Source organism: Heteronotia binoei, chromosome 15, assembly GCF_032191835.1.
Source record: "Heteronotia binoei isolate CCM8104 ecotype False Entrance Well chromosome 15, APGP_CSIRO_Hbin_v1, whole genome shotgun sequence".
In the NCBI taxonomy this organism is placed as follows: Eukaryota; Metazoa; Chordata; class Lepidosauria; order Squamata; family Gekkonidae; genus Heteronotia; species Heteronotia binoei.
The window spans coordinates 51,019,165-51,046,116 of NC_083237.1; the positions used below are offsets into that span (position 1 = coordinate 51,019,165).

Genomic DNA, 26,952 nt, shown 5'->3' on the forward strand with positions numbered 1-26,952 from the left:
GTTCTCCCAGATAAGAGTCCGCACACTTAACCACTACACCAAACTGGCTCTCCCCAAACAAGCCCCATGTAGGCCACCCCCCCTTCCCAGAAGCAGGAATGAGAGAAAAAAGGTAGAGCAGGAGTGTAGGTTAGGAAAGTAAGGTGCAACATTCTGGATTCAATTAAACGGAATAAAAGTGAGGAAATATGGCTCAAATAAGTACAAGAATGGAGGTGAAGGTTCTGGGAGCTTGTTACCAGTTATATTTATTTATTTAGATTTCTATCCCACCCTCTCCACAAGCGGGCTCAGGGCCAGTTATTATTTATTTATTTATTTATATTCCGCCCATTCCCCATAGGGGCTCAAAGCGGAGCACAACATAAATGATAAAATCACGATAAAATCACAACAGCATAACAATAAAAACTAATCAACAATGTTCAGTCCAACAGAATGATTCAGTAGGGCCATATAGTAAGATGGTGTAACTATACAATACAGCGAAACAGTAGAATAGTACAGTAGGGGAGGCCAACCGAGCTAATGAATAGATGTCCGTCATTTCACCCCAAAACCTGGCGGAACAGCTCCATTTTACAGGCCCTACAAAAGGCTAACAAGTCAGGTTACAACGTAGGCTACAAGATCTAGCATGTCACTTACCCAGGGATCTTTAATTGGAGACACCAGGGGGATTCAGCATTTCTTACACATTACGCATATAGCCTCACAGGTCACAGCCTCGCTCCTTAAAATCCAACATTACACGAATGCCCTTTCAGCTATTTTTGTAAAATTAGTTACTGGCAGTCCACATGTATATTTGCTGGAGCTTGCAAGCTGTTCAGGCTTTCTTCCATCCGATAGCATGCGCCAAGCCGATGCAACGTGCTCATGGCCAGTTCCTGTAATTTTCTTGACTACAGGGATGAGAAACTTCGGAGGGCACCTATTGCAAATCACTGCTGTTTAGGTGACTGAGACCAGTTTCCCACTAAACTTACGCCGCTCTCACTCTCCTCTTCTCCGTGGGGCTGCTGCTGGATTTCGCACAAACTGCCCCGGACCAGCGAGTTGCTCCACCTCTCTTCAAGTCCCCTCTGCAGCAAGCAGGATCCTCTGAAAACTGGTTTCTGTCTGCTGTGGAGGGAACTTGAAAAGGGGCGGAGCAACTCGCTGGCTTGGGGCAGCTTGTGCGAAATCCAGCAGCAGCCCTGCAGGGAAAAGGAGCAATGAGACCGAAACAAGGTGAGTGGGAAATCAGTCTGAATGTCCAGCCATTTGTTCCACTGCCATCGTCTCCTAAAAGCTATAGTAGCTGTCCATCACATGCTGCCACAGCAAATACATCAGCTTCTTTAAAAGTACAGCATTTCTTGTATGTAAGACAAATCTCAAAACTTGAATATAACGGGTGGCCAACGGTAGCTCTCCAGATGTTTTTTGCCTACAACTCCCATCAGCCCCAGCCAGCATGGCCAATGGCTGGGGCTGATGGGAGTTGTAGGCAAAAAACATCTGGAGAGTTACCGTTGGCAGCCCTGGAATATAACAACACAGGATTCCTTTATTTTCCCCTACCTCTCTTAATGGCATAATTTCTCAGAGGGTGGAGAGATCTTGTGGGCTGTTAACTTGATAAAGGCAGTGAGACAGAGACTGGGGTCGGTGGATCCAACGGCATATTCTGCATCCACGGAGAGAAGAAAACGGACAGAGAAGTTGGCCGCTTGTCAGGTAACTCTGCACTCAATACTTAGGGCATGACCCAACAGGAAGTTTTCCTGTAATGCTGTTTCCTCCCCTTGAAATGACACTGTTAAGAGAGATCCCATTCATTTCTTCGGAATTGTGCAGGAGAATTTCCCCACTGCCTGGAAGAAATGCCTCTAAATGAACGAGGCCTGGAAGCTGAACCTAGTCAACTTTTCATGGCAAGCAAAGTTTGGTTTTACAGGTCCCATACACAGCCAGCTTGGAGCAGCAACCCCATGATGACTTGCAGCATGTAGAACTCACTATTTCATTCTTCACACGCACTGCATGTTGTTGTGTAATGTGTTGGTCCCCCAAAAATCTTAAGGGCGTTTTGACACATAACCTTAAATCAAGCTTTTTCCTGCTCTATTCTGTAAATGATGTTGATGTCATTCAGAAAGTGGGAGAAACCTTGAAAATTAGAATGTGCATATTCCAGTTAACCCATCCCCAAAAGTCCAGTCACACTTTAAAGGTGGCCAAGTGTTTATTCCAGCACAAACGTCTGTGAGATGCAGCTGTATGAAGTGTACATTTGTAACTGCTGTGGATATACATGCATCTGACGAAACACAGTTGGTAACAGGGCTTTTTTTGTAGCAGGAACTCCTTTGCATATTAGGCCACGCACCCCTGATGTAGCCAATCCTCTGAGAGCTTACGGGGTTCATTTTCCAGGGCCTACTGTAAGCTCTAGGAGGACTGGCTATATCAGGGGCGTATGACCTAATATGCAAAGAAGTTTCTGCTACAAAAAAAAAGCCCTGGACTGTGGCAACCATCAAGCACAGCCCCAAGGTGCTAAGAATCAGAGTAGCACAGTGGTAGGACCAAGGATATGGGAGATCCAGGTTCAAATTCTGCCATGAAAGCATGCAGAGTGACCTTAGTTCGGTCTCTCTTAGCCTGACCTTTCTTCTTGTAGGGTTCCTGCTACAAAAAAAGCTCTGGTTGGCAACAACCTGAAGGAATGTCTTCCCCCTTTAACACAAGCTTAATGTGCAGAAATGGGCAGATGAAAGCTTTTTAGGGCAGGATGGTAAAGACTACCAGCTGGTAAACAACATCCCATTAAGCCTGTTCTAGGGTCAGGGCTTCCCCCCCCACCCCACTTCAGGTTGTTGGCAACTGTGAGAAAGAAGAAGAATTGCAGATTTATACCCCGCCCTTCTCTCTGAATCAGAGACTCAGAGCGGCTTACAATCTCCTATATCTTCTCCCCCCACAACAGACACTCTGTGAGGTAGGTGGGGCTGAGAGAGCTCTGACAGAAACTGCCCTTTCAAGGACAACCTCTGCGAGAGCTATGGCTGACCCAAGGCCATTCCAGCAGGTGCAAGCGGAGGAGTGGGGAATCAAACCCGGTTCTCCCAGATAAGAGTCCGCACACTTCACCACTACACCAAACTGGCTCTCCACCTCTGATGCTGGACTAAATTTTGTTAGTCTAAAGGGGCCACTGGGCTTCCATTTAATTGTACAGCAACAGTCTAACATGGCTACCTCTCTGGATTTACCAAGTTCCCTTCTCCATCTGCATAACAATTCTGAGGGGGGGGAAGCAGTTTACATTTCTCATGAGAAACACCCCCCCTCCCACATCCAGGGTCTCAAATTCCCCTTCATGCAAACACACCTCCTCAAGACCCTCAGTGAGCCATCCCCAGTGAGTCCGTGCTTCCCATCTCCCCCACCTCTAAACAAAACAAAAGGATTCTTTGCTCCCAAACTAGTCAGGTTTGCTTTTGACAACTAAATTTATTTAATCAAGAAATGTGATTGTTTCTCCCCTAGGCTAGCCTCTCACATTGGCTGGCCAAGTTACATCGTTAATAAAAAAATAACAAGGATTTGACACTTATTCAAAGAAAAACAACATACTTCAAGCAATTACAACTAAAAAATAAAGTGGATTTTTTGTTTTAATTTAAAAGCTCAAAAATAACAAGCCGTATGTTTTTGAAACATGTAGGAAACACAATGCAATATATAGTCTATGATACAATATACACTATAATACAGAGAAAAGGGGCTGTTACCGGGAGACTGTTTCTAAAAGGGGGGAGGGGCAACAAAAACCAATAAAGAGATCGTCAGGAGAGAGAATGCCTATGTTTCAGTACGTGGAAACCAGGTGGCACTGGATCGCAGCATTCTCTTTCTACGTGCAGATCTGCAGAACCAGTTGGGCAAAAGCTGCCCACCCCAGCAGTGCAGAATCACATGCTATCGTGCTCCAGAGATTCCCCCTCCCCTCTGTGTGCCTTGGAGGTACCTTCTAACACAGCTGGGATTCTTTCGCTAGGCCATAGAACTGTCCTACGCAAGAGGAGTTCCCTTTTGCACAGGGGCTTCCTCCCACTCTCCTCCATGAGCAAAAGGCTGCTCCCATGCATACACCCCTGGGGGGAAAACATCCAAAACCCTGCTATGTGCACAGAGAAGGCTCTGATTCACAGACCAGTAAATGGAACTGTCTGGGTCCCGCGTTTGGTAACGATGAAAGGGCTTTGGATTGCACTTGCGCCATTCAATTCAAGCAAGGCTCTGTTTCTTTCGTTAAGGAAATTAATTATTTTTTTTAAGAAAAACAACAAACCTGTCCGCAATACATAATCTGGAAACTGGGTGGGAAGGGAGGAAGAATGTAAGGCAACGTTCTCTGTAGAAAAAACACGGGGCTTCCTAAGGAGGCTTTTTGTAATATATAGATATAGATATTTATAGATATTTATAATTTTAAATATAAAGTAGGAATGTGCTGGGGGGGGAAAGATGCAGTGAGTCCCCATTTTCAGGCAGCATCCCTATCCCCCATTAAAAAGCTTCACAAGCACGTGGGGGTGGGGAGGAGGAGCTGGGACTACAAGGGAGGGGTGCAGCTGGTTTTACTATCACTTACATACGGAGGCCCTTTGGTGCAATGGAGTAAAAAAATTATTTTGTGGGCTCCCAAGGATTGCTGGGCCGGGGGGCTCTGCCTTGCTACTGCCGCCCCCCCCCCCCATCTCTTTCCTGCCCGCTCCTGGACTTTGTGCTGATTTCAGCCAATTTGTTTGGAAGTGATGTTGCTCCTTCTCCACATCCCAGCCTGACACCACGCTGTCCAGTGCACCTTCTGAAAGGGTTCCAAGGAGCGCTTCGGGAGGCAGAGGCCAGCGATGGACCTTGGGACACAGTGGCCTTTACTCCCTTTTCCTGTCAAGAGACGACTGGGAAAGCTGACGTCCCCGATCAGGAGTGTAACTTGGGGTGTTTTTTTTCCCCCCTGTCCTTTGACCCCTCGTAGCAACAGGGTCACCAAAACCCCTGGGATGGCTCCCCCGTATCTTCTGGTTGCATCCAGCCCTACAAGTTCTTGGTGACCAGGTGGGTTTTATAGTGCTTCGTCAGGTGGTCACTTCTAATGAACCGCTTTTGGCACTGGGCACACTCAAAACGCTTGTCACCTGTTCAAAGGGAGGAAACAAAGAATAATAGAATCACAGGCCATCTAGTCCAACCCCCTGCTCCATGCAGGGTCAGCCTAGAGCATCCCTGACAAGTGTTTGTCGAGCTGGCTGCTTAAAGACTGCCAGTGATGGGGGCTCACTACCTCCACTGTTGAACAGCTCTCACTTTTCTAGTATCCAGCTGGCACCCTCCCCACCCTTCATTTAAACCCATTATTGTGAGTCCTCTCTTCTGCTGCCAATAGGAACAGCTCCCTGCCCTCCTCTATAAGTGACAGTCCTTCAAATACTTAAAGAGAGCAATCATGTTTCCCCCTCAACTTCCTCTTCTCCAGACTGAACATTCCCAAGTCCCTCAGCCTTTCCTCATAGAGCCTGGTCTCCAGGTCCTGATCATCCTCAATATCTGTGTTCGCAGCAAGAGGATATGCACAAGGTACAAGCAGCCCGTGGAGTTCAGTGCAGCACTGTGGCCCTGACAGTCATTAGCTTAGAGCAGGGGTCCCCAACACAGTGCTCATGGCGGCCACGGTGCCTGCAGGTTCCTTTCCTGGTGCCGGTCAAACATTTTTGAGAAAGCGAGCAGAGCTTCTGATTGACTCGTGGAGATTTGATTGGCTTTGCAGATTTTTTTAGAAAAATGTTACCTTGGCCACAGCTGCCGCCAGAGGACAAGGATCTCCACTGTGTGATTAAAGATAAGCTATGGCAACCATTTTGTGGCCGGCTCCACTTCCTGTGACAGCCATTATGTGTCTGCCCCCACCCTCCTGGGTCAGAATCCCCAAAGCGCCTGCAACCTCAAAATGGTTGACAACCCCCAGTTCAAAGGAAAGATTTATACATTAAAAAAAAAGAAGATAAGAACCTCATGGGAATAAACTGATCAATAATTAGCCAAAGAGGATGTTCATCCCTCTAGTGGAAAATCCCAAGGTCCAGATTTCTGGGAGTAGTTATATTGGTCTGCAGTAGAAGAGCAGGATTCGAGTCCAGTAGCATCCTAGAGACCCACAAGATTTCCAGGGTAGAAATTTTGGGAGAGTCAAGGCTTCTTCCTGAATATACAGAGTCTGGATACGGGATGCTGATATGTCACAGGGAGGATGGAGGTTGCCTTTCTACTCTCCTTTCAAGCTGCTCTGGGGGAACCTGGTGAACTGCTATTGGAGTCCGACCCCTGGACCAGCAGAACTTTGCTCCCACCAATAAGAATTGCCTTGCTGAATTCCCTCAATCAGGAGGTCCAGCATGGGAAGTATTTTGCACACCTTATGTAACAAAGCTTGAAATGACTCCTCGCATAGCGTTTGTTTAAACAGCTATCAGGTCACGGAAACTGATGGCGACCCCAGTGAGGGGCTTTCAAGGAGTGAGAGGAAGAGGTGGTTTGCCACTGCCTTCCTCTGCAGAGCCTTCTTTGGTGGTCTCCCTTCCAGGTACTGACCCTGTTTGGCTCCCAAGATCGGACTATTACCAGGGGTTGCCAATCTTACTAAATGTAACAGCCACACAGAATAAACGTCAGACGTTTGAGAGCTGCAAGACATCAATGTCAGATGCTTGACAGCAGGAAGGAAGCTGGGGGAGGGGGAGAGGTGGAAAGAAAGCAACTTTATATTTAAATGCATTCTCCAAGCTGCCAGTGGGCTCAGCTTGGCTTGGAGAAGTGATTTAAAGAAACAAATTCCTTCTCCAAGCTGGCTGATGGGGTGGTGGAGGCTTCAAGAGCCACATAATGTGTGTGAAAGATAATACCCCTGCACACAGAAATTACGCATGTGAGGAAGAAGCTAGGCAAGGGCATTCTTCCTACTGTGCTAGTACTCGACACAAAGGGAATTCCTTGTATGTAGCAGTGCTCTATAAGTGGAGCAGCCCAGACACAAGTGTACCACCTCAGTGGAAACTTGGCTATTTCTAAAATCACTGCTTTTTGCCTAAGACACAGCAATAGCAACACCAGGCTGCTGTACATTATTACTAGGACAACTGAGATATATTAATATATAAATATGTCATTAACGATGCATTTTGTACTGCTAGGGTTTTTATAGAGCATCCTCCACCCACTTATCCATCAGGGCAGTGCTGAAGAGAAAGGGGTGTGGCAGTGGAAAGCAGGAAGATGGTACCAACTCACCTGTGTGTGTCCGGGCATGCCGCTGCAGTTCATCGCTGCGTGTGAACCGCTTCCCGCAGAAGACCCAGTTGCAAATGAACGGACGCTCTCCTGTGTGCAGGCGCACGTGGGCCCGCAGCAGAGAGGTCTTGCGGAAGGTCTTCCCACATTCGGGCACATGGCAAATGTGCCTCTTCTTACCCTGATCCCCCAACCTGTGGGGAAAGAAAAGCAACGGTCACTGTGATGAAGATCTCAGAGCCCTTGATTGTAACAGGGTAGAATGATGATCTCCGGAGATCGCTCACTGTCAACATAAAAATGCAAGAACTGGCATCATTGCTAACCGATAAGCAACATGGAGTAATACGTCTGTAACTGAAAACACCTCATGGCTTCTCTTCCACCCCATTTCTAGCAATGCACCACAAGTCCTGCTGTTCTGCTTTGTGATAATATGCGAGATCCAAAAAACAACTGCCAAGAACACACTTAATACAAAAATTGTATCTATTATGAGTGCATAAGCATCCAAAAATTCATACATGAGTAATGAAGTAAATAGTCCTATACACAAAGTCCCATGCAGAATAAATCGGTTTCATAGGATACTTCAAGAAATTTACAAATCTTTGCTGAGTAATCCTACTCCAAAGTAATCCAAAAAGCGGAGTCCTTCCACTGATGTCGGCTTCCAAAGGAAAATTCACCTTCACGGGATCACCGGCTTGTTACCATGTTCCACTGCGTTGCAGCTTCTTCATAAGCCAACTTCAAGGAATCTGACTTCCTACTCAGCTGCACCCTGAAAGAATGGGCTGAAGAAATCCGAGTAGCACCACTAATCATCCTTGGAAAATCTTCCCAAAAAATGAATGGCAGGCAGAAGGCAGGGTCTGATAGGGATGACTGCTCTACTGGGGAGAGGCTGTGGCTCAGTGGCAGAGTATCTGCTTTGGATGCAGAAGGTTTCAGGTTCAAATCCTTGGCATCTCCAGTTTGAAGGATGAAGTATTATGAGATACAAAGGACCTCTAATTAGAGACCCTGGAGAGGTGCTGTCAGTTAAAGTAGACAATACTGACTTTGATAGACCAATGGTCTGATCTGGTATAAGGCAGCTTCATGTGTATTTGCAGCAGTGACTCAGTTTTAATGACAGCTTTGGGACTGCAATCCTCCAGTCATCTAGTTTTATATCACTGTTCCTGCTTTGGTTGGCCTGATTGTCCAACCCCATGGAGCATTAGCATGTCTGCGAAATGGCCCTGAGTTTCATCCCCATACTGCTTCTACCACCCTAACAGATGCAAGTCTCCAAGCAGCACTTTATCCAGAGTTGGTTTCGCTTCTCTCTCTGGAGGTCTGCAAGTCTCAGGCCTCACCTTTTTTCCCCATCCTTGCAGTTAGGGCAGGTGCACGCCATCCGCCGTCTCTTCTCCCCAGGCTGCAGGTCCCCCGAAAGTGCCTGCTCCATCTGTAGCTGGATCTGGGTGGGGCTCAGGCCGCTTATGGTCAGGTTGTTGCCGGAAACGTTTTGCACCGTCAGCTGCTGCTGGCCTGGAGGAAGAGAAACAATAAAGCCCTGCCTCAGTATCTGTTCAAATATGCCCAGGGGACAAGAAGATGATATTGGATTTATATCCCACCCTCCACTCCGAATCTCAGAGCGGTTCACAATCACCTTTACCTTCCTCTCCCACAACAGACACCCAGTGAGGTGGGTGGGGCTGAGAGAGCTCTCACAGAGAGCTGCCCTTTCAAGGACAACACTGCGGAAGCTATGGCTGACCCAAGGCCTTTCCAGCACTTGCAAGTGAAGGAGTGGGGAATCAAACCCCGTTCTCCCAGACAAGAGTCTGCGCACTTAACCACCACACCAAAACATAGTTGTTTATAAAGTTCCACCTTCTTCTAATACCTCCCCATCTCACAGTGCAACAGTGCTTCATGACCACTTACAGCTCCCAGAAGGAGACAGAAAATAGCCTTAAATGCAGACAAGATGCCACAACACTGTCATGGCTGCACACTCTGACAGTCTCAAAAACCCATGAGGGCTGCACACACAGATGGGGTGGAAAGGCGATGCCCCCATCTGTATTCCAGAAAGCATGAGGCAGTGCTATGATGCATACCGCTCCCAGCATTATATTGGCTTTTCTCCTACCTAGAGATATGAAGGTTTAGGGGGACGGGAGGAGGAAAAACAATATGGGGTTTGTTCTGTCCACTCCACCAGGGAACCACTGGGAAAAAAACTGTTTTTTTCTTTGAAAATGAGCCAAATGCTTAAGACAAGGTTTTACTCCCTCAAAATGTACAGCCATCAATTTTTCCAATGGAAAAACTGAGAGATTTTGAGGACCACTGAAAAAAAAGCTCATGTGAACTATTTATTTTGCAATGAGTAAAATATGTAAAGGCAGTGCAGGTGCAGCTGCCTGCAGCTCTCTTGTGTTATTTATTGTTGGGCGCATTTGTCCTTTTGCTTACAGAAAATGAAGACGTGAATACTTTTAAACTTCATAAATATGCCAATTAATACAATCCTATATGCTCAGTTATAAATGTTGCATTTCATGTTGTTAAAGCAGCAAAACAGTGTTAGGCTAGACAGGAAAAGTATTACACAGTCTTTTAAGTATTACATAGAATCAATTTCCCCCCCAAGCTTCCCATTTGGAAAATTTTATATCTCTATTCCTACTGCTCTGCTCTGCAAGATCTGAAACATTCCTCAAGACCAGGGGTTCTTCACTTGGGGCCCCTGGAAAGATTTCAGGTGATTCATGAACTTGGCTGGGGGGAAAAGATGACATCTTTATTTTCACTAACCTCTAACTGAAATTTAGCCCTTCTTTCAATTATGGATGTAGGAAACGAACCAGTTGTATGATCAGTACCTGTGACTTTATCTCCAACAGAAATTACAGATATTTTCACAGTTGTTGCAGATGCCTCACCAGACTGTCCATGGCACAAAAACAGTTAAGAACCTCTACTCCAGCCTTAGGAACTTTCCTCTTAAATGGCTGTTCTGCTGGATAAACAGCTCCTGAAGTTAGGGCACAACTCCTTATACCACAGGATGGGCATAAAACTCTGCTAAGTTGGTAGGTTACAGGACACCCAACGTTTGTGTGTACATATAGCTAGGAACTGTACAGGGCACAAAAATGATGCCCCTTTTGTATCCCGATTCCAAACAGGCTTACTTGGAAGTCTATTCCAAACAGTTTAACAGAAGGATGTCTTTGAGACTGCTGCCTTCCTGCAATGTTCTGTTTCCAAGCAACATCTTCTTAACATTCGCTAACATTGCCACTGTTTTGTCCTGCCCCTTTCTCTAGACCCTCTCCCACCCTCATGATCTCCATTGTCTTTTTGTCCTTTATCTTCCCTACTGGCTTTCGAATTTCAGGTAGCCTAAAGACAACCGGGGGGGGGGGAGAGGGGGAGTTACCTCACATCTTCATGGGGCCACCATATCACACATCTGACATCATGCACTCACCTCCGGTGTTGGTGATGGTGACAGGGACGCCCTGAACTTGCACCCCATTGATGCTGATGGTCTGCATGGCCTGAGCAGCGGCGGCAAGCTGAGCCGCATTGAGGCTGATGATGCCTCCGGCAGGGGCGATCTTTGGCAGGGCACGCTCCTTGCGAGCCCCCGTCTTTTTGGTACTTCCTCCTGCCTGGGAGACACGGGGGATGGGACTGCTGCAGGATGTGGCGGAGGAGGCAGTGGGGGAAGGGGCCACTGTAACAGCTGGGGCTTCTTGGAGCAGCACTGACTGTAGCTCACCAGAGGGAGTCTTGAAATAGACCTGGAAACACAGCACAGAAAAGGAAACGGTATGCATGGTGCATCTTCCCATGTCAGTGGTACCTACAGTTCAAACAACTAAGTATTATTAGAAAAAAAAAATTGCCGCTGCTCCAAGGAACCTGCCTGAGGCCGTTTATAAAATATAATAAAACAAAGTCTTATTGATTCTGATCCAGGATTAACAATCTAGCCCAGCATAAGAACAGAGCACTGACAGTTAAGCATTCAGACTACAATCGTGGTTTTTTTTAAATATCAACCCCTGAACGAAAAGCCTAGATGAACAGAAAGGGTTCAACCTGACACCTAAAACAGAGCAATGCAGATACGCCAGGCAAGCTTCATGGGGGAGGACATTCCAGGTGCCACTACTGAGTAAGCCCTGCTCTGGCTGCCACCTGCCTCAAGTCTAAAGGCAATGACAGCAGGGTTTGTGAACCAAATCTTAACTGGTAGGCTTATAAATATGGGAGGGAGAGGATATTTTCCCCACGTCAAGGCACAGAATCCAGTTGCAACTGAAAAGAGCAGGAGATAAAAGATCCCCTCCCCATTTTTCTAGGCTTCTAATCACAAGCAGACCACCTTGGATGTATAGCAGTGGCCTAGGAATATGGCCATGTGTCCTACCTTATGATGGAGAGATTTCCACCAGCTGAAGGAACTTCCCTCCCATTTAATTCACTCTTACTTTGGAGGAAGAGTCACCAGAGGTTGGAGGAAGGTCCTTAGGCTGCAGGAAAGCTTCAGACTTCACTGAATGGGGTGGCAGGATACAGGATGATTTGGAAATGAGAGCCCCACATGGCGGGGTTACCAGATTTCTGAAAGGATCTCTGTGTCCACTCCCTTGTGAAAATTCCAACTTTTTCTTCCCATGAAGTTAATCACAGAAACAGGATTATTCTTATAATACTGGTTTATCATTAGGACCAATGTTCCTCTAAGCAGCAGAATCTTGTGAGCAAAAATTCTACTTTGTAAACTACTGGTATTAAAGTTGTGAGCTACCGCATACATTATTGTGGTCTGGGGCAATACTCTCTCTAAGCTGTGGAGACTTGTGAGCAAAAATTCTACTTTGTGAGCTATTGGCATTAAAGTTGTGAGCTACTGCATAAACTAGGTTGTTCTGGGGCTATTTTTCCTGAGCTAAGAAAAAACATGTGAGCTGGAGGCTAAAAAATTTTGAGCTAGCTCACACTAACTCAGCTTAGAGGGAACACCCCTCTGGGGTCAATTTTCCTGAACTAAGACAAAAATGTGTGAGCTGGAGGCAAAAATCTGTGAGCTAGCTCACGCTAATTCAGCTTAGCGGGAACACTGATTAGGTCCTTAACAGTGCAAGCTGCAACAGAGTTAAACCCTTCTAACTCTATAAAAGTCAATGAGCTTAGCACTTTACTTAGGAGTAGTAAAGTAAGGGAAGAGATGATTAGAGATTTTTTTTGGGAAAAGTAACAATAATTACCAGGAGGCTACATATCAAAATGGATATTGATCCGAAGAAATACAGGAGTAGCAGAAAACCATGCAGAAGAAGAAAGAGAAAGATTTATCAGAAACTTGCAGAACGTGGGAATCCATGAGTTAGATTCAACCCCCTTTTTAATATTGAAAGGGAAGGGGGAGGTCTCCTTTGACCTCCAAAAAGGCTATGAAGGGGAATTATGGAACCTGCATGGACAAAAGCCATACAGAAAAGAGGTTGTAGTAAGGAGGTGAATTGGGGGGAACTTCAGCCCAATCTGCCCTATGATGTGTACACATATGTATTCTTCCCCCCCAGCATGGGAGATACTACTGGGGACCTTATCTTTAAGGACAGACTGCAGTCGCCAGATCAGGGTAAAGTAGTCTTCAACTCACCACAAATATTTTTCTTAATACATAGGAGATTCAAAAACATACAAGCAAATAAATAAAAACAATCTGCTTAAAGTGTAACATATAGAAGATTTTCCCTTAATCTCATTCCAGCCCAGAATTGCAGAAATGCCCCCCTCCCCGCCGCAACTGAAGCTCCACGTACCTGAGTGGGAGTTGGCTCAGTGGTCTGGATCTGGAAGTTCTGTGGTGACTTCTGGGGGACTGTAGGCAATGTGGCCGAGGCTGCCTGGACCACCCGCAGAGCTTGCTGCGGGATCTGAACGACCTGCGGCTCTTGCTTGGGTTGGACCACTTGGACTTGCTGGACCACTGCTGGCTGGCCAGAGCCGGGACTCTGCACGATCAACAGGTTGTTCCCCGCCTGAATGATGTTATCTGCCGTGGTCTCTATCAAGACCGTCTCCACTTGCTCCGCCACAGCCATGGCAGTCGTCTGAGCCGGCGACATCGCTTTCTTCCGGGATTTCTTGCTCGGTTTTGAGGGGCTCTCCGGGACGATCTGAGTCTGGGCTCCGGCGTCCCCGGCGCTCACCAGGTTACTCACAGGAAGAGTGAGTGTGACGTTACCACTGGTGCCAGTTAACTTGACAACGTTGCTTGCGTTGTGGACAGATGCTGGTGGGGTCTTGTGAGCGGGTGCTGGCTTGATTGGCACGGGCTTATGAGCGGAGGAGGAAGAGGAGGAGGAAGAGGGGGAAGACGTGATGGTACTGGGAATAATCTGTATTTGGTTGGCCAAGTTCTGCTGTACTTGGATGGTCTGCCCCGATGTTGTCTGGATCTGTGGAACTGCCTGGTACTGGATGTTGGCAGGTGAGCGAGCCCCTTTGTTGATCACAGTTGGATTCTGGATAGTAAACACAAGTTGCCCACCAGGATAGGATGTCCCCAACTGGGAGCCCTGGATCTGGAAGAGGTTCCCTTTTGATGACAAGATCCCGATGCTGTTCTTGTTGGAACTCAGTGGGAGGGGAGCGGGTTTGATGGGGACGAGCTTTCGAGGGGCAGGCTGAGGAGGAGCAGGAGAGGCTACAGCTGCTTCCACAGCTGGAGGGCCAATTTTGCTACATGTGGCAGCAAGCAGGGCTAGCGGAGATGGCTGAGAATCCTGCATGGAGGAAAAGAAGATAGGGGAAAGGAAAAGGAATTAGAGGTAAGCAGACAATAAGTAGATGGTTTCAGGGTCAGCATGGCTAGAGATGAAGAAAGGCCAACAATGCAAGCATGTAAGCTTAAACCACTCAGAGATGGGACTATGTTCAAGAGGCATGCAAAAGCACATCCTCAAACCAAGGGAGTATTAGCCCACTTTAAAAAGGATATCTAAATTGGGCCTTGATAAATTTCTTTGGCTCTAGAAGCCAGCCCCAAATTTTAGGAGCCAGATGCACATTTCAACCTTCAAGGTTGTATATGACCATATTTTCTAATTATTGCTACCACACACACACACACACACACAAAAGGTTCCACAGTGAAATTTTTAGGTGCCATGACAACTTGATGTCTGGGGTTCATCAAATTCTGGTTTACATTTCCATGCTTTCGACACCTCTCTTAGATCAGCTTCACACAAATAAAAACAATGTGCTCTATGGATTGTCTGACACCATGACACTTGGTGCTTGTGGGGGGGGGGGCAACAGTGGGAGGGCTTCTATTGTCCTGGCCCTACTGATGGACCTCCTGATACCTGCTTTTTTTGGCCACTGTGTGACACAGAGTATTGGACTGGATGGGCCATCGGCCTGATCCAACATGGCTTCTCTTATGTCCTTATGTTCCCCTGTGCTACTGCAAACCACCCGGCATTATGAAAACCACATAGCAAGGGTGGATCTGCACAATCAGCACAACCTACCAACAGTGGCAGCTACTAAACAGATACAATTTCAAGCTACCTCCATACTATTTGAAGCAGATGTTGGTGTGAATAGTACAAAAGTGTACTTGAGTTTTAATAAGCGTGCTCAATTCATATAGACTAAAATCGCAATTCATATAGACTAAAAGCTTTTGTTGTTGTCTGAAAGTAGACCTGGCAAAAGAACAGATTTTCCTTGTCCTAATGAATAGTTCTGTGTGATCTGAAAGCCTTTGTCTAGCATTTTAAACTTGATCTAAATAAAAGCACTGCTTAATTTGCTGTGGCTGTATGATGCCATGGAACCCAATGGCTTACTGAAACTGATCAAATACACAATTTCTAAAGCACAGAAATGAAAGGAGGGGTTTTGTGGAAATACTGATGTTTGGTTGTTATTTTTTCCCTGTTCATAACGCTAGCAAGCAATGCCAAATATTTTTCTAGCCATTTTCGAAGTTCATGAAACAAAAATAACTAAAACCACAAAAAAGAAGGTTCTGAGAAATGTATGGTTGTCTAGAGAAGGAGCCTCATGGCAAAGAGTAGTAAGCTGCAGTATTGCAGTCCAAGCTTTGCTCACGGCCTGAGTTCGATCTCAGTGGAAGCTGGGTTCAGGTAGCCGGCTCAAGGTTCACTCAGCCTTCCATCCTTCCAAGGTCAGTAAAATAAGAACCCAGCTTGCTGATGCTAGCTGCTTTTGAAAAATCAGCACAATCACCTGAGAATCTGAGATATTTCTCTAGTCCCGATAACAATCCCTTGAACTGGGGAATCTCAAGAATTAACAGGCCTCCACCCCCACCCCCCCGCAGCAAGACCAAGCTGTATACTGAACAAAAAACAAGTTTTTCCAAACTCCAGTCAGTTACAGCCTGCTTTTCACAGCAATATCCTGAAACTGCACTCATTTCAAAGACCTACCTGGGCTGTCGAAGCAGCAGGCTGCAAATACTCACTGGGGCTGACAGCAGCAGTAGCAGCCATACTGTTTTCTGAATCTGCAAGAAAGAGACAAGCTTCATTAACTGGAACGATTTTTTGATGTTTGTATCAACCCATCTTTATACCCAACCAACCTCTGTGTTGTTCATCATTGTGATGAACGGAGCCCCCAAGAGAATAAAAAGGAGCTGGTTCTAATATAATAATAATAACATTTTATTTATATCCCGCCCTCCCCGCCGAAGCAGGCTCAAGGCGGCTAACAGCATTTCATACAATAAGTTATACAATGGGTATTAAAAACAACATTAATCTTAAAACATTCTAATTATAAGTTAAAATCAACATTTCTGGTGCTATTTTATCAAATACGATGGCGAAGTCACTTTAAGCGAATCCATCTATCATTCAATCGGCAAAGGCCATCTTAAAAAGGATGGTCTTGCAGGCCCTGCGGAACTGTTCAAGGCTCCGCAGGGCCCACACTTCTTCCGGGAGCTGATTCCAAAGGTGTGCCGCTGCAATAGAGAAGGCCCGCGTACGAGTTTTGCCTCCTTAATACCCTTCCGAGTCTATGGACTTAGAACGTAACTTTCTTTAGGACTGCAGCACATACCGAAGATAAAGTTGACAAATCCCAAGAGCCAGGTCACCACAGAGCTCGGGAGTTTCATTTTGGCGCCTTATATTTTCAGCAACAATTTTATTGCAGTGTTTCTTTGTAATCCACAGTAAAACAATTAAGCTATCAGAATGCTTTTGCTGTATGACAAAAATGACCATGTATGATGTTCTTGTCATTGTTTTATTTAGATATGTTAACTTAATAAGAGGGCTTTTGTGCACAGTTAAGAGGGTTGTACTGTACAAAACAGATTTAAAAGCTTGCTTGAATAAATATTAGGGACTGTGGTCTATAGTGCTGTTACAGTGCTGTGTATAGCTCACTGTAAGTAGGATCCTATTTATGTAATTTCTATACCTCTTAATGTGACACGTGAATACTTATGCTTTAGTTCTCTCTCATGGTTCCAGACTTCTACAATCCTAATGCATTGTTCAATGAATGTCCAATTTTGTCAATTGTCCTGACTCATAATCCGCCTTGAGCCACTGTGAGGAAGGTGCATTATAAATAACTTTATACTGTTTAATGGTAGCGAATGAATCCCTTTTTTAACTGGCTCCAATAATCAATTAAATGGTTTGCAGCATGGAAGATTATTACCAGTGGTCTGGTATGAGGAGAAAATATGAATTGCAAAGGTGTTTGGCTACAAATATTTCCCAGAACCAATACAAAGATTTATTCGTAAAGCTCTACACTTTGGAAAGCAAGTCATTAGATCTTACCTCTCCAGTGACAAATTTGGAGAGGGGAAGCGACTGGTGACAATGCAGGCGGCAAAGCCCCCACCCGATTTTCAGCAGCAAAGAAAAGGGAAGGACTTTATGACCTTCAATGGGACTTCATCCATCCTCCATGGCATCTATTTCACACAACCCCTACATAGCTCACCTCCGTTGAGAAATGCATCCCACCTACTGTAAGCATGAAAATCTGGAACACTGAAGCTGAATGTATTAGACAAATCTTGCAAATAGTTGCAAACTTTGGTCTTAAAGGTGATACTGGACTCCAACATTGTTCTGTTGCTTCAGACCAACACAGCTGCCCACCTGGATCTATAAACAGCTTCAGTGAGTTGCTAAAAGTAGCTACATATTATAGACTAGGGGGGCACACAGGCTGAGAGAGAACTGAGAGAGAGAGAGCTCTCTGGGGCTACCAAGTGAGGTCATGTCTGAAGCATCATTTGAATAAGGGATCTCCAGGGCTTAGTCTCTTAGCCAGTGCAACTTACAAGCTCCTTCTTCATTGCGGTGGCATTGACACTGGCTGTTTCCCTCTTTTCCTAACATCAAAGGCTTACTTGCCTTTGGCAGATGGAAAAAGAAGACAATACCTCAGACCCCAAATATTTGTATTGGTGTTGAGATCCTCCTCAGGCCAAGTCCTGAGACTGGGAGAGGTAAGGGAGAGACCTCCATGCCATGACCCCAATGGTGCATCCAGCTAGGCGCTGGTGAGACAAGTGCATGCTTGGCAAGACAGGTGAAATTCATCACTCCCATGCTTGGCTAGAAGCAATGAATAATTGCTGCAGCTCAGCAGAAGACTATAGGCCTTTACTAAGAAGCGCTGTAACTCTTCTCGAGAGCCAGTTTGGTGTAGTGGTTAAGTGCATGGAATCTTATCTGGGAGAACTGGGTTTGATTCCCCACTCCTCCACTTGCAGCTGCTGGAATAGCCTTGGGTCAGCCATCGTTCTTGTAGGAGTTGTCCTTGAAAGGGCAACTGCTGTAAGAGCTCTCTCAGCCCCACCTACCTCATAGGGTGTTTGTTGTAGGGGGGTAGGAAGGGAAAGGAGATTGTGACCACTCTGAGACTCTAAGATTCAGAGTAAAGGGAGGGATATAAATCCAATATAATCTTTTTCTTCTCTTAGTACAATACAGAGGTTAAAGTTCCAGACTGTGGAAACTAAAGTTCAGATCTCCACGTAGAAACTCCCTGGGTTGGCCATAGGCCAGTTATTTAGCCTAACCCACTTTACAGGCTGTTATGAGGGTAAAATGTAGGAATAGAGAAACATATACATCACTCTGAACTCCAGAGACAAGGCAGCATGAAAATGTATGTGTGTAATTAAGGGACAATAATTCTATCTGTCATATAGGCTGGGCTGTTAGCAATTTGCTCAAAACAAGTGGAAAGGTAATAAATTCTCTTAGGACCAAATGCATGCTGGGAAAATGCATGAATGACAGGTTAGTCACTTAACTCATTCTAGGAATTACCCTAGTAAGCATCACAGCTGAACAAATCTCACAGCCCCACCAGGCCCAATAATAGCTCAGTGCAGTGACTAGCTCATTAACAAGTACCCAGCCTGGTACAACTGCTGCATTCTCCACAATGGCTTCTACATCAATGCAGATTATGTGTAAAGACCAGCTTGAATAGCTCTGCTCATAGCTTGCTCACAGAACTCAAGCGAGGTAACTCCCAATGGGGGAGGGGGACCTGGGCATCACTTGGATAATGGAAGCATTCACATGAACACCAACCAACACGGAGCAACCACAATGGTCAGGAATGGAGATCTTGCAAGGAAAATAAAAGTTGAAAAAGCATAGGAAAAAATAATGGTCTAAGACTAGGCAACCAAAATGCAGAGAGTCTTAACATACTCTTTTTCATTGCATAATCTATTGTGGTAATGTTGGAGTCACATCATGCGAGGAGACCATTTGTTTGGAGTAAGGATAGCACACTGTTTGTAACCCGCTGATCAGAGGAAACAGTATTTTGTTTGCACTGTGCTAACACTGCCATTCCTTTCAGAGTTACACCCTTCTAAGTTCATTCACATCAAATGACTTAGAAGGGTGTCAACTCTGCATTGGATGGCACATAGGAACATAGATTGGCGCTAGTAAGCTAAGCTAGCTCACAATTTTTTAGCCTCTGGCTCACACATTTTTGTCTCAGCTCAGGAAAAATGGCCCCAGAGCAAATTAATTTTCTCCGTAGCTCACAACTTTAATGCAAGTAGCTCATGAAGTAGAATTTTTGCTCACAAGACTCAACAGCTTAGAGGGAACACTGGCACATAAGAACATTGGATGGCACTGGAAGTGTCTGGAAGCAATCAGGTCTTGGTTGCAGCAGGAAGAAGGTGGGAGAGGATAAAACATTGCCAGCAGCAAGTTAGCCAAGGATATTATAATACCAACTTCCTAGCCAGAGGCAAACTAATCCCATTTCAGATAGGGTGCTAAGCGAACTGCAGATCTTTAAGAATACATGACCAGGGTTAGCATGCCTGCTTCTTGCCTCTGGCAAAAAAATTTAAGCCTTTGACTGGAAACCATCAAAGAAACTTGAGATCAACACAGAAAACAGTTGTGATGGATTGAAAGAGGACACACAGCTCTTCCTAATAGCATTTGAGCATGCAAGGCCATAGCAACAGCTCTCTTTGTTCGGCCTGAGCTACAGAAATAAACATGGGTCAGCAGATGCAAAAGTTCTCTTTTAAGTACTGCAGGAACCAGCCTCTATCTCCCTCCTCAACTATTTCAGACAGGGAAAAACTGAAATGAGGAGACTCTAGAAATGCTGTCAGCCAAGCCACTTCCAATGCACAGATTGGACCTATGCTTGTTAAGAGGCTCCCAAAACAAACACAGCTAATTTTTAGCTCCTAATAAATAAGCTCCCACAGAAAGATGGTCAGAGACACTTAACCAAGGGGGGAGGGGAGTTCTTTCTTGCTGCTGTTTTCCATTCCATTGTGTGTGCGCGCATTAAGTGCTATCAAGTCCGTTCTGGCTTATGGCAACCGTTATGAATCAATGATCTCCAATATGTCCTATCATTAACAGACTTGCTCAGGTCTTGCAAACTGAGGGCCATGGCTTCCTTTATAAAGTCAATCCATCTCATGCTGGGTCATCGTCTTCTCTTCCTGCCTTCACATTTTCCTCGCAATTATCTTTTCTAGTGACTCTTGTCTTCTCATAATGTAGCCTCAGTTTAGTCATTTTAGCTTCTAGGAAGAGTTCAGGCTTGATTTGATCTAGACCAAAGCCAGTGTCTGCATCTACCAAACTGATGTTCACTTAGAGGGGCCACATTCATTGTAGGGAAAAAAGCAAAGAAGTTCACTTGGGAACCCTCAGATAACAAGGGGCAGCCATCCTTTGAGAGAAGACCCAGTTCCTTGACTACAGTGCAGATCTGATTGTTCTTCCTCCAAATATACACCATTACATGTGGTGAAGCTGGGGGCAGTCAACGAGACCCTGATCTGGCACTCCACCCCCCCCCCCCCGCCCAAAGTTACATCCAAATTGGGTTGCTTGTTTGAATGCAGGATCATGAGATATCTCTAGTTTGGTTACCTTTTACATGTGATGGAGTGAACAGAGAAGATGGGTCCCAATTGCACAGCATGTGGGGTGGGGTGGAGTAGCAGGAATAACATCTGCGCTATAACATCTGCGCTATAACATCAGCCTGGAGCTTCCCCAGAATTACTACCAATTTCCAGATTACATAATTCAGCTCCACTGGAGAAACCATAAAGCCTGGAAGAAATGGAAGTCCTAGGGTGGTTACCAAAAGTGGATGCTCTGGGACTTGTAGTTCTATGGCACACCACAGACTCTACAGAACACCACAAAATCTGAAGAAAACTGACTGATAGTTGACTGTTAATAAGACTAAAGGATGGTTAGACACTGAGAGAGGAGAGGAAATGCTCTTGGCTGGAATCCTCCACTAGCTGATGTTCACTTAGAGGGGCCACATTCATTGTAGGGAAAAAAGCAAAGAAGTTCACTTGGGAACCCTCAGATAACAAGGGGCAGCCATCCTTTGAGAGAAGACCCAGTTCCTTGACTACAGTGCAGATCTGATTGTTCTTCCTCCAAATATACACCATTACATGGAGGATCCAATAAAGTGATTCTTCAAGGACTCTTGCCACTATTTAAATATGTAACAGCGCCCGGAACACCTCTGCTGCTGTTAAACTATAGAATAGATATACTATAGAGTATAGATGCTGGATTAGTGTTGTTTTAAAAAAATTTATGCTGTTTTATAATTTTAATGTGTCTATATGTTTAATGTACTTAATGTATTTAACTACTGTATTTATATCATGTTTTAGTGAATGTTGTTAGCCGCCCTGAGCCTGCCTAGGCGGGGAGGGCGGGATATAAATAAAATTAATAATAATAATAGCTCTTTTTTAAAAAAGGGAATCAAGGGAATTATAGGACAGTTGGCCTAACATCTGTTCCAAGTAAATTGCTCTTTTAAGATGCAATTATTATTATAGACAGAATTATTAAGCACACAGCTGAGGGAAAAATCAGCATGGCTTCAGCAAGGGGACGTTTCTGGAGTTTTTTGAGCAAGTTAACAAGCATATGGATAAAGGGGATCATGTAGACATTATATACTTGGTTTTCTAGGACTAACAAAGTGCCTCACCAAAGGCTCCTGAGAAAAGTTGTCAGATGTGGAATAAGAGGACAGGTCCTCTTACCAATTAAAAGTTGGTGAAATGGCAGGAAGTATAAAATGAACAATTCTTGCAATGGAAGCAAGTGAAGAGTATGGCCCCACAATGATTAATATTGGAACCAGTGTTATTTAATTTATTCATAAATTAGTCACAATTTGTTACTACACAGCCCAGTGTAGCAGCCAAGTTCAGAGATTACACCAAATTATTCAGAATGATGAAAAACATACTAGATTTCATTAAATGTTACAGGAAGTTGGCTCAAACATGGCAAATGAAGCTCAGTGGGAAAGATGATGCATGATAGAACAAAAAATTCAAGTTTCATATACAAGCTAATGGAGTCTAAAGTGGCTGAGATAGGCATTAAAAGAGATCTTGGGGTTGTAGTGGAAAGCTCAATGAAAATGCCAATCCAGTGTGCAGTAGCAGTGGAGAAAAAGGGAAAACGCCAAGCTGCAAATTATTAGGAAAGTGAGTGCAAATAAAAAGGCCAATATTGTAAACAATCGTCTATGCAGCAGTCTAATTTGGAACATTATGTACAGTTCTGGTCAACATTGCACAACAAGGACATCACAGAGTGATAAAAAGGGCAACCAAAATTATTAAAAGTGTTGGAGCACTTTTCCTGTGAGTAAAGTGTCGAGACTCTGGGGCTTTACCATATAGCAAAAAAACCCATCTAAGAGGTACATGGTAAAGGTTTCTAAAATTGTGTGTGAAGCGAAAGAATACAGCTCTCTCTCTCAGAATGCAGGGGCACCCAAATAAAGTTGATGGGCAATAAATTGAGGACAAGCAAAAGGAAATAATTTTTTACACAACAAGTAAATAAACTGTGAACTCTATTGCCAGAGGACATAACACAGGTAGCTTTAAATGAGATTTGTATAGATTCATACAGAATAGATCCATCAAAGGCATGGCAATCAAAAGGAACATCTATATGCAGAGAAAGCAAACCTCTGAATACCAGTATTAGGAGGCAGAATCAGGGCCTCTGTGCCCTGTTTGTTGGCTCTCTAGGGCAGGTGTGGCCAACGGTAGCTCTCCAGATGTGTTTTGCCTACAACTCCCGTCAGCCCCAGCCATCGACTATGCTGGCTGGGGCTGATGGGAGTTGTAGGCAAAAAACATCTGGAGAGCTACCATCGGTCACCCCTGCTCTAGGGCAACAGGTAGCTGCTGATGTGAAATTCCCCACGGGACTTTCACAGTTAGCGTTGCCAACAGGTCTGGAGAAAAATGCCATGCCTTTAACAGAGGTTTAATGAAAATGAACCACTGACACTTTTCTTGGCATAGTAATAAAATCCAGTAATAAAATGGCAGTCATAAATGTAAACAACACCTTGGTAGACCATTGGTAGACTCAGCATGAGTCTTTGGTGTATTTTCATAACCAGATACATACATGCTCATGCACCCACATATTACGTACAAAACAGTCAACTGACATCTTTCAATAATACAATGCAGTCATCAGAACAGAGAATTTATGGTATTTATAAAGGTTTCTTGCACCCCTCCTTCAGTTTTCAGCAGTCCCAGTGTGTATATTGTCCCGCTACTCTGAAGCTGCCTATACCTAACCTGATGCACTCCCCTAACTGTACCGTGCCCACTACAAAGCTCCACATTATAGGAATATGAGTCCTGCTGTATCAGCCCAGCAGTCCACCTAGTCCACACACTGAACAATCTGTCATCATGAAGAATCAACAAATGGGATATGGAGGCCAAGGCCATCCACCTACTCCTCCCTGCTCCACCGAGATAAATAAAGAATCCACCTCCTTCCTTACCCAGTGTCCTTAATTCCTCTTTACAGCCTGCTGTGTCCACAAGCAACCACTCACCATCACCTGAATGCATTTTAGTCAACTTCTCTATGTGTTTTTAGTCCCACAGACAAAGAAAAAGAAATTCCTCTAACGAATTCCTTTAGCCATCTTATTTATGTGTTTTTAATACCACAGACGAAGAAAAAGTAATTCCTCTAACAAATCCCTTACAGAACTATCAGAGCAGACATTAATCTTATTGAGCTCATTGCCCACCACTATTCTTCCTAATGGGGATCCAAAGCAGCTTACATTACCACCCCTCCCCCTTCATTTTGACCTCGCAACAACAATCCTGTGTACATTAGGCTGAGAATGTGGGACTGGCCCAAGATGAGCCAAGGAGCTTCCATGGCAGAAAGAAGATTCACACCTGGGTTTCCTGGCTGAACCCTCTAACGCAGGGGTGTCACACTCGTTTGTTATGAGGGCCGAATCTGACATAAATGTCGGCCGGGCCATGTCAGGACAAGCCATGTGTATACCTATTTAAGATTAGGTAGTGGAGATATAGGGAGCCCCGTGGTGCAGAGTGGTAAAGCTGCAGTACTGCAGTCCTAAGCTCTGCTCATGACCTGAGTTCAATCCTGGTGGAAGCTGGGTTCAAGTAGCCAGCTCAAGGTTGACTCACACTTCCATCCTTCTGAGGTTGGTAAAATGAGTACCCAGCTTGCTGGGGGGGAAAGTGTAGATGACTGGGAAAGGCAATGGCAAACCACCCTGTAAAAAAGTCTGCCATGAAAACGTCATGATGCGACGTCACCCCAGAGTCAGGAATGACTGGTGCTTGCACAAAGGACTAGCTTTACCTTTTATTTTTTTAGTGGTGATATAAACTTTATAAAGGACACAAACACAATTAAAGGTTTTCATTAAAAAAAACTTAAAACATTAGAACTCGTTCATCTTAAAGGTGCTTTCTTTGTATTTCTCCCATAGGGTCCTGGGAACTGAGCAAGGAAGCTCTGGCTCTTTCCTGCCTTCTCCAAGAGGCCAGAGGGGAGAGGAGCCTCAGCCAATAGAAGGGAAAGAGGCTTGGCTCAGTAGCTCTGCTGTGCGATTGTGATAGCCTGGCAAAGCAAGCTCTTCCTTCTCCCCCTTCCTTCCCAAGAAAACAGAGGCTTTGCTCTGTGGCTCTTGTGTGATCGAACAAACCTTGCAAAGCAAGCTGCTACACAGAAGGAAGCAAAAAAGAGGGTGAAGGAAGCAGATAACAGCCAGTTGCTCAGGGGCCCGAATTGGCCCCCAGGCCAGATGTTTAACACCTCTGCTTTAACGATTACAACCACACTAGCTCCATTTTCTGAGATATGGAAATCACTGGACCTTCCACCTTTTGCTCCCTGATTTTCACACCCGAGAGCCACCTCCACCCCCGGTTCTTCCCTCATGGGGTTCTCCCTCCTCCACAGGCCCTCTGAACCCAGGAAGCTGCGAACGAACATCACTCAGCGCCCCCTTCTCATACACCCATGCCTGCTTATTCTTATGGCTCCCCGGAGGAGGCGGGTTCACCTCTTAGCCCCGCCCCCTTCCGGTCCCAGTTGCTTCGGACCCGCTTGCGCGCATTCGGCCCCCCCTCTCTTGAGGTCCCCCCCCGTCCCGTCTCACAGACCCCTCCTCTTCCTTCCCTTTCCGCCCCGGTCCCATCTCCTAGTTTCTCCACCCACTTCGCCGCACCCTCAGACCCGCCCTGCCAGGCTTACTCACCGGCTGGGAAGCGGAGGCGGCAGCGGCTGGGACCCCCCTCACGGCGCCATCTTCCTCCTCAGCAGCCCGGGCACCGCCCTGTAAGGCCCGCCCCGCACCCTGTCGAAGCACCAATCCCTGTGCGGCCTTGATACCGTTTGCCCAATCAGCTTTCAGATTCTTGACTTTGGCATCCGCCCTCGGCTTGATAGATGTTGTCTCTTACCAATCGTCGCTATTTAGCGGGAGAGTTTGCCTCAGCCAATTAGGAAAAAAGAGTGGCTTTGACAATGACGGACATGACCCCCGCGTCCAATAGAGTGCGTGAATGTCGAGATTGACTTGAAATCTGGCCATTCATGTATTAAGAGGAGCGTCATTCCTACGATGACTTGATGGACAAGGGCCTGGGAGGGAGAAGAAACAAACAAACACAGAGACGCGCGCGCACACACAGAGCGCTTAACGAAGGGGGTGGGCTTTATTTTCAAAGACTGTGGTTGGCCGAAAGAGAGAAAAATGACTTGACACAAAACCAATAGGAAAACAGAGATGACCCCACTTTTTTTCTTTTCTGTTTGTTTTTTTACCGTGGACGTTCTACTTCGCGATGCTAGCTGGGAGGGACTATAAACTGAAGCGGCTGCAATTTGAGGTGGGATGAGGGGAGAATAAGGTGAAAGGTTTCAATTGAATCCTAGGTATATGCCGGGGTGGCCAAATTGTGGCTTGGGAGCCACGTATGTGGATCTTTCACACATATTGTTTGGCTCTTGAAGCCCCCACTACTTCATCAGCTGGCTTGGGAGAAGGCATATTGTCTCTTTGAGTCACTTCTCCAAGCCAAACCAGCGTGGAGAATACATTTTAAATTGTCCATTAGACCTTTATTGGCATTAATGTAAGAATACAGTATAGTTTAAAACCAACAGTAGCGCTATAGAATATAATAAAACCTTAAAAACCAGCAAAAGTTAAATGACATAAGGGCGGCAGACGTGCGGCTCTACAGCTCCGTAATGATAAGTCTATGATAAGCCTCTTAATTTAAAATTTTTGTTTTAAGCCTGTGGATTTTACCTTCTCCATCTTAACTCTCTCAACTGTAATCAGAGTTTTTTGGGAATGTAAACCTCCCCTGATTAACTGGATAATTGGCTACATTTTAAATTAAAGTTGCTTTCTTTCGACCTCTCCCCCCAAAAATCTATTTGCCTCCCTTCCTTCCTTGCAGCTCTTAAACATCTGTCGATCATATCTTGTGGCTCTTAAGCAACCCCTGCTGTATGCAGACCACATTCCCAAACCCTTTTGAGGACTAGAGGCGCTTTGAGGAACGTTCAGAACAGAAAGTGAGGGGGGCGCTCCATCTCTTCCATGCTTTTTTGCTAAGCCAGGGCCTGATGGCAAATCTTTTTCTTTATACCCCTGCTTTTATTTCAAGGTGGGGGCTCTTCTTCC

At 45.4% G+C, this 26,952-nt stretch overlaps 1 protein-coding gene across 1 annotated transcript; it reads right to left on the minus strand.

The window, feature by feature from the left end:
• Positions 1 to 3,481: 3,481 nt before the first annotated feature.
• Positions 3,482 to 25,631, minus strand: SP2 (Sp2 transcription factor). Its single transcript, XM_060255510.1, has 7 exons — positions 25,513 to 25,631; positions 15,831 to 15,907; positions 13,185 to 14,150; positions 10,835 to 11,150; positions 8,703 to 8,877; positions 7,339 to 7,532; positions 3,482 to 5,192 (listed from the first exon to the last, which is right to left on the minus strand). Exons 2-7 carry the CDS (start codon positions 15,891 to 15,893, stop codon positions 5,092 to 5,094), a joined length of 1,815 nt encoding a protein of 604 aa, XP_060111493.1. The 5' UTR covers positions 15,894 to 15,907; positions 25,513 to 25,631; the 3' UTR covers positions 3,482 to 5,091.
• Positions 25,632 to 26,952: the final 1,321 nt, after the last annotated feature.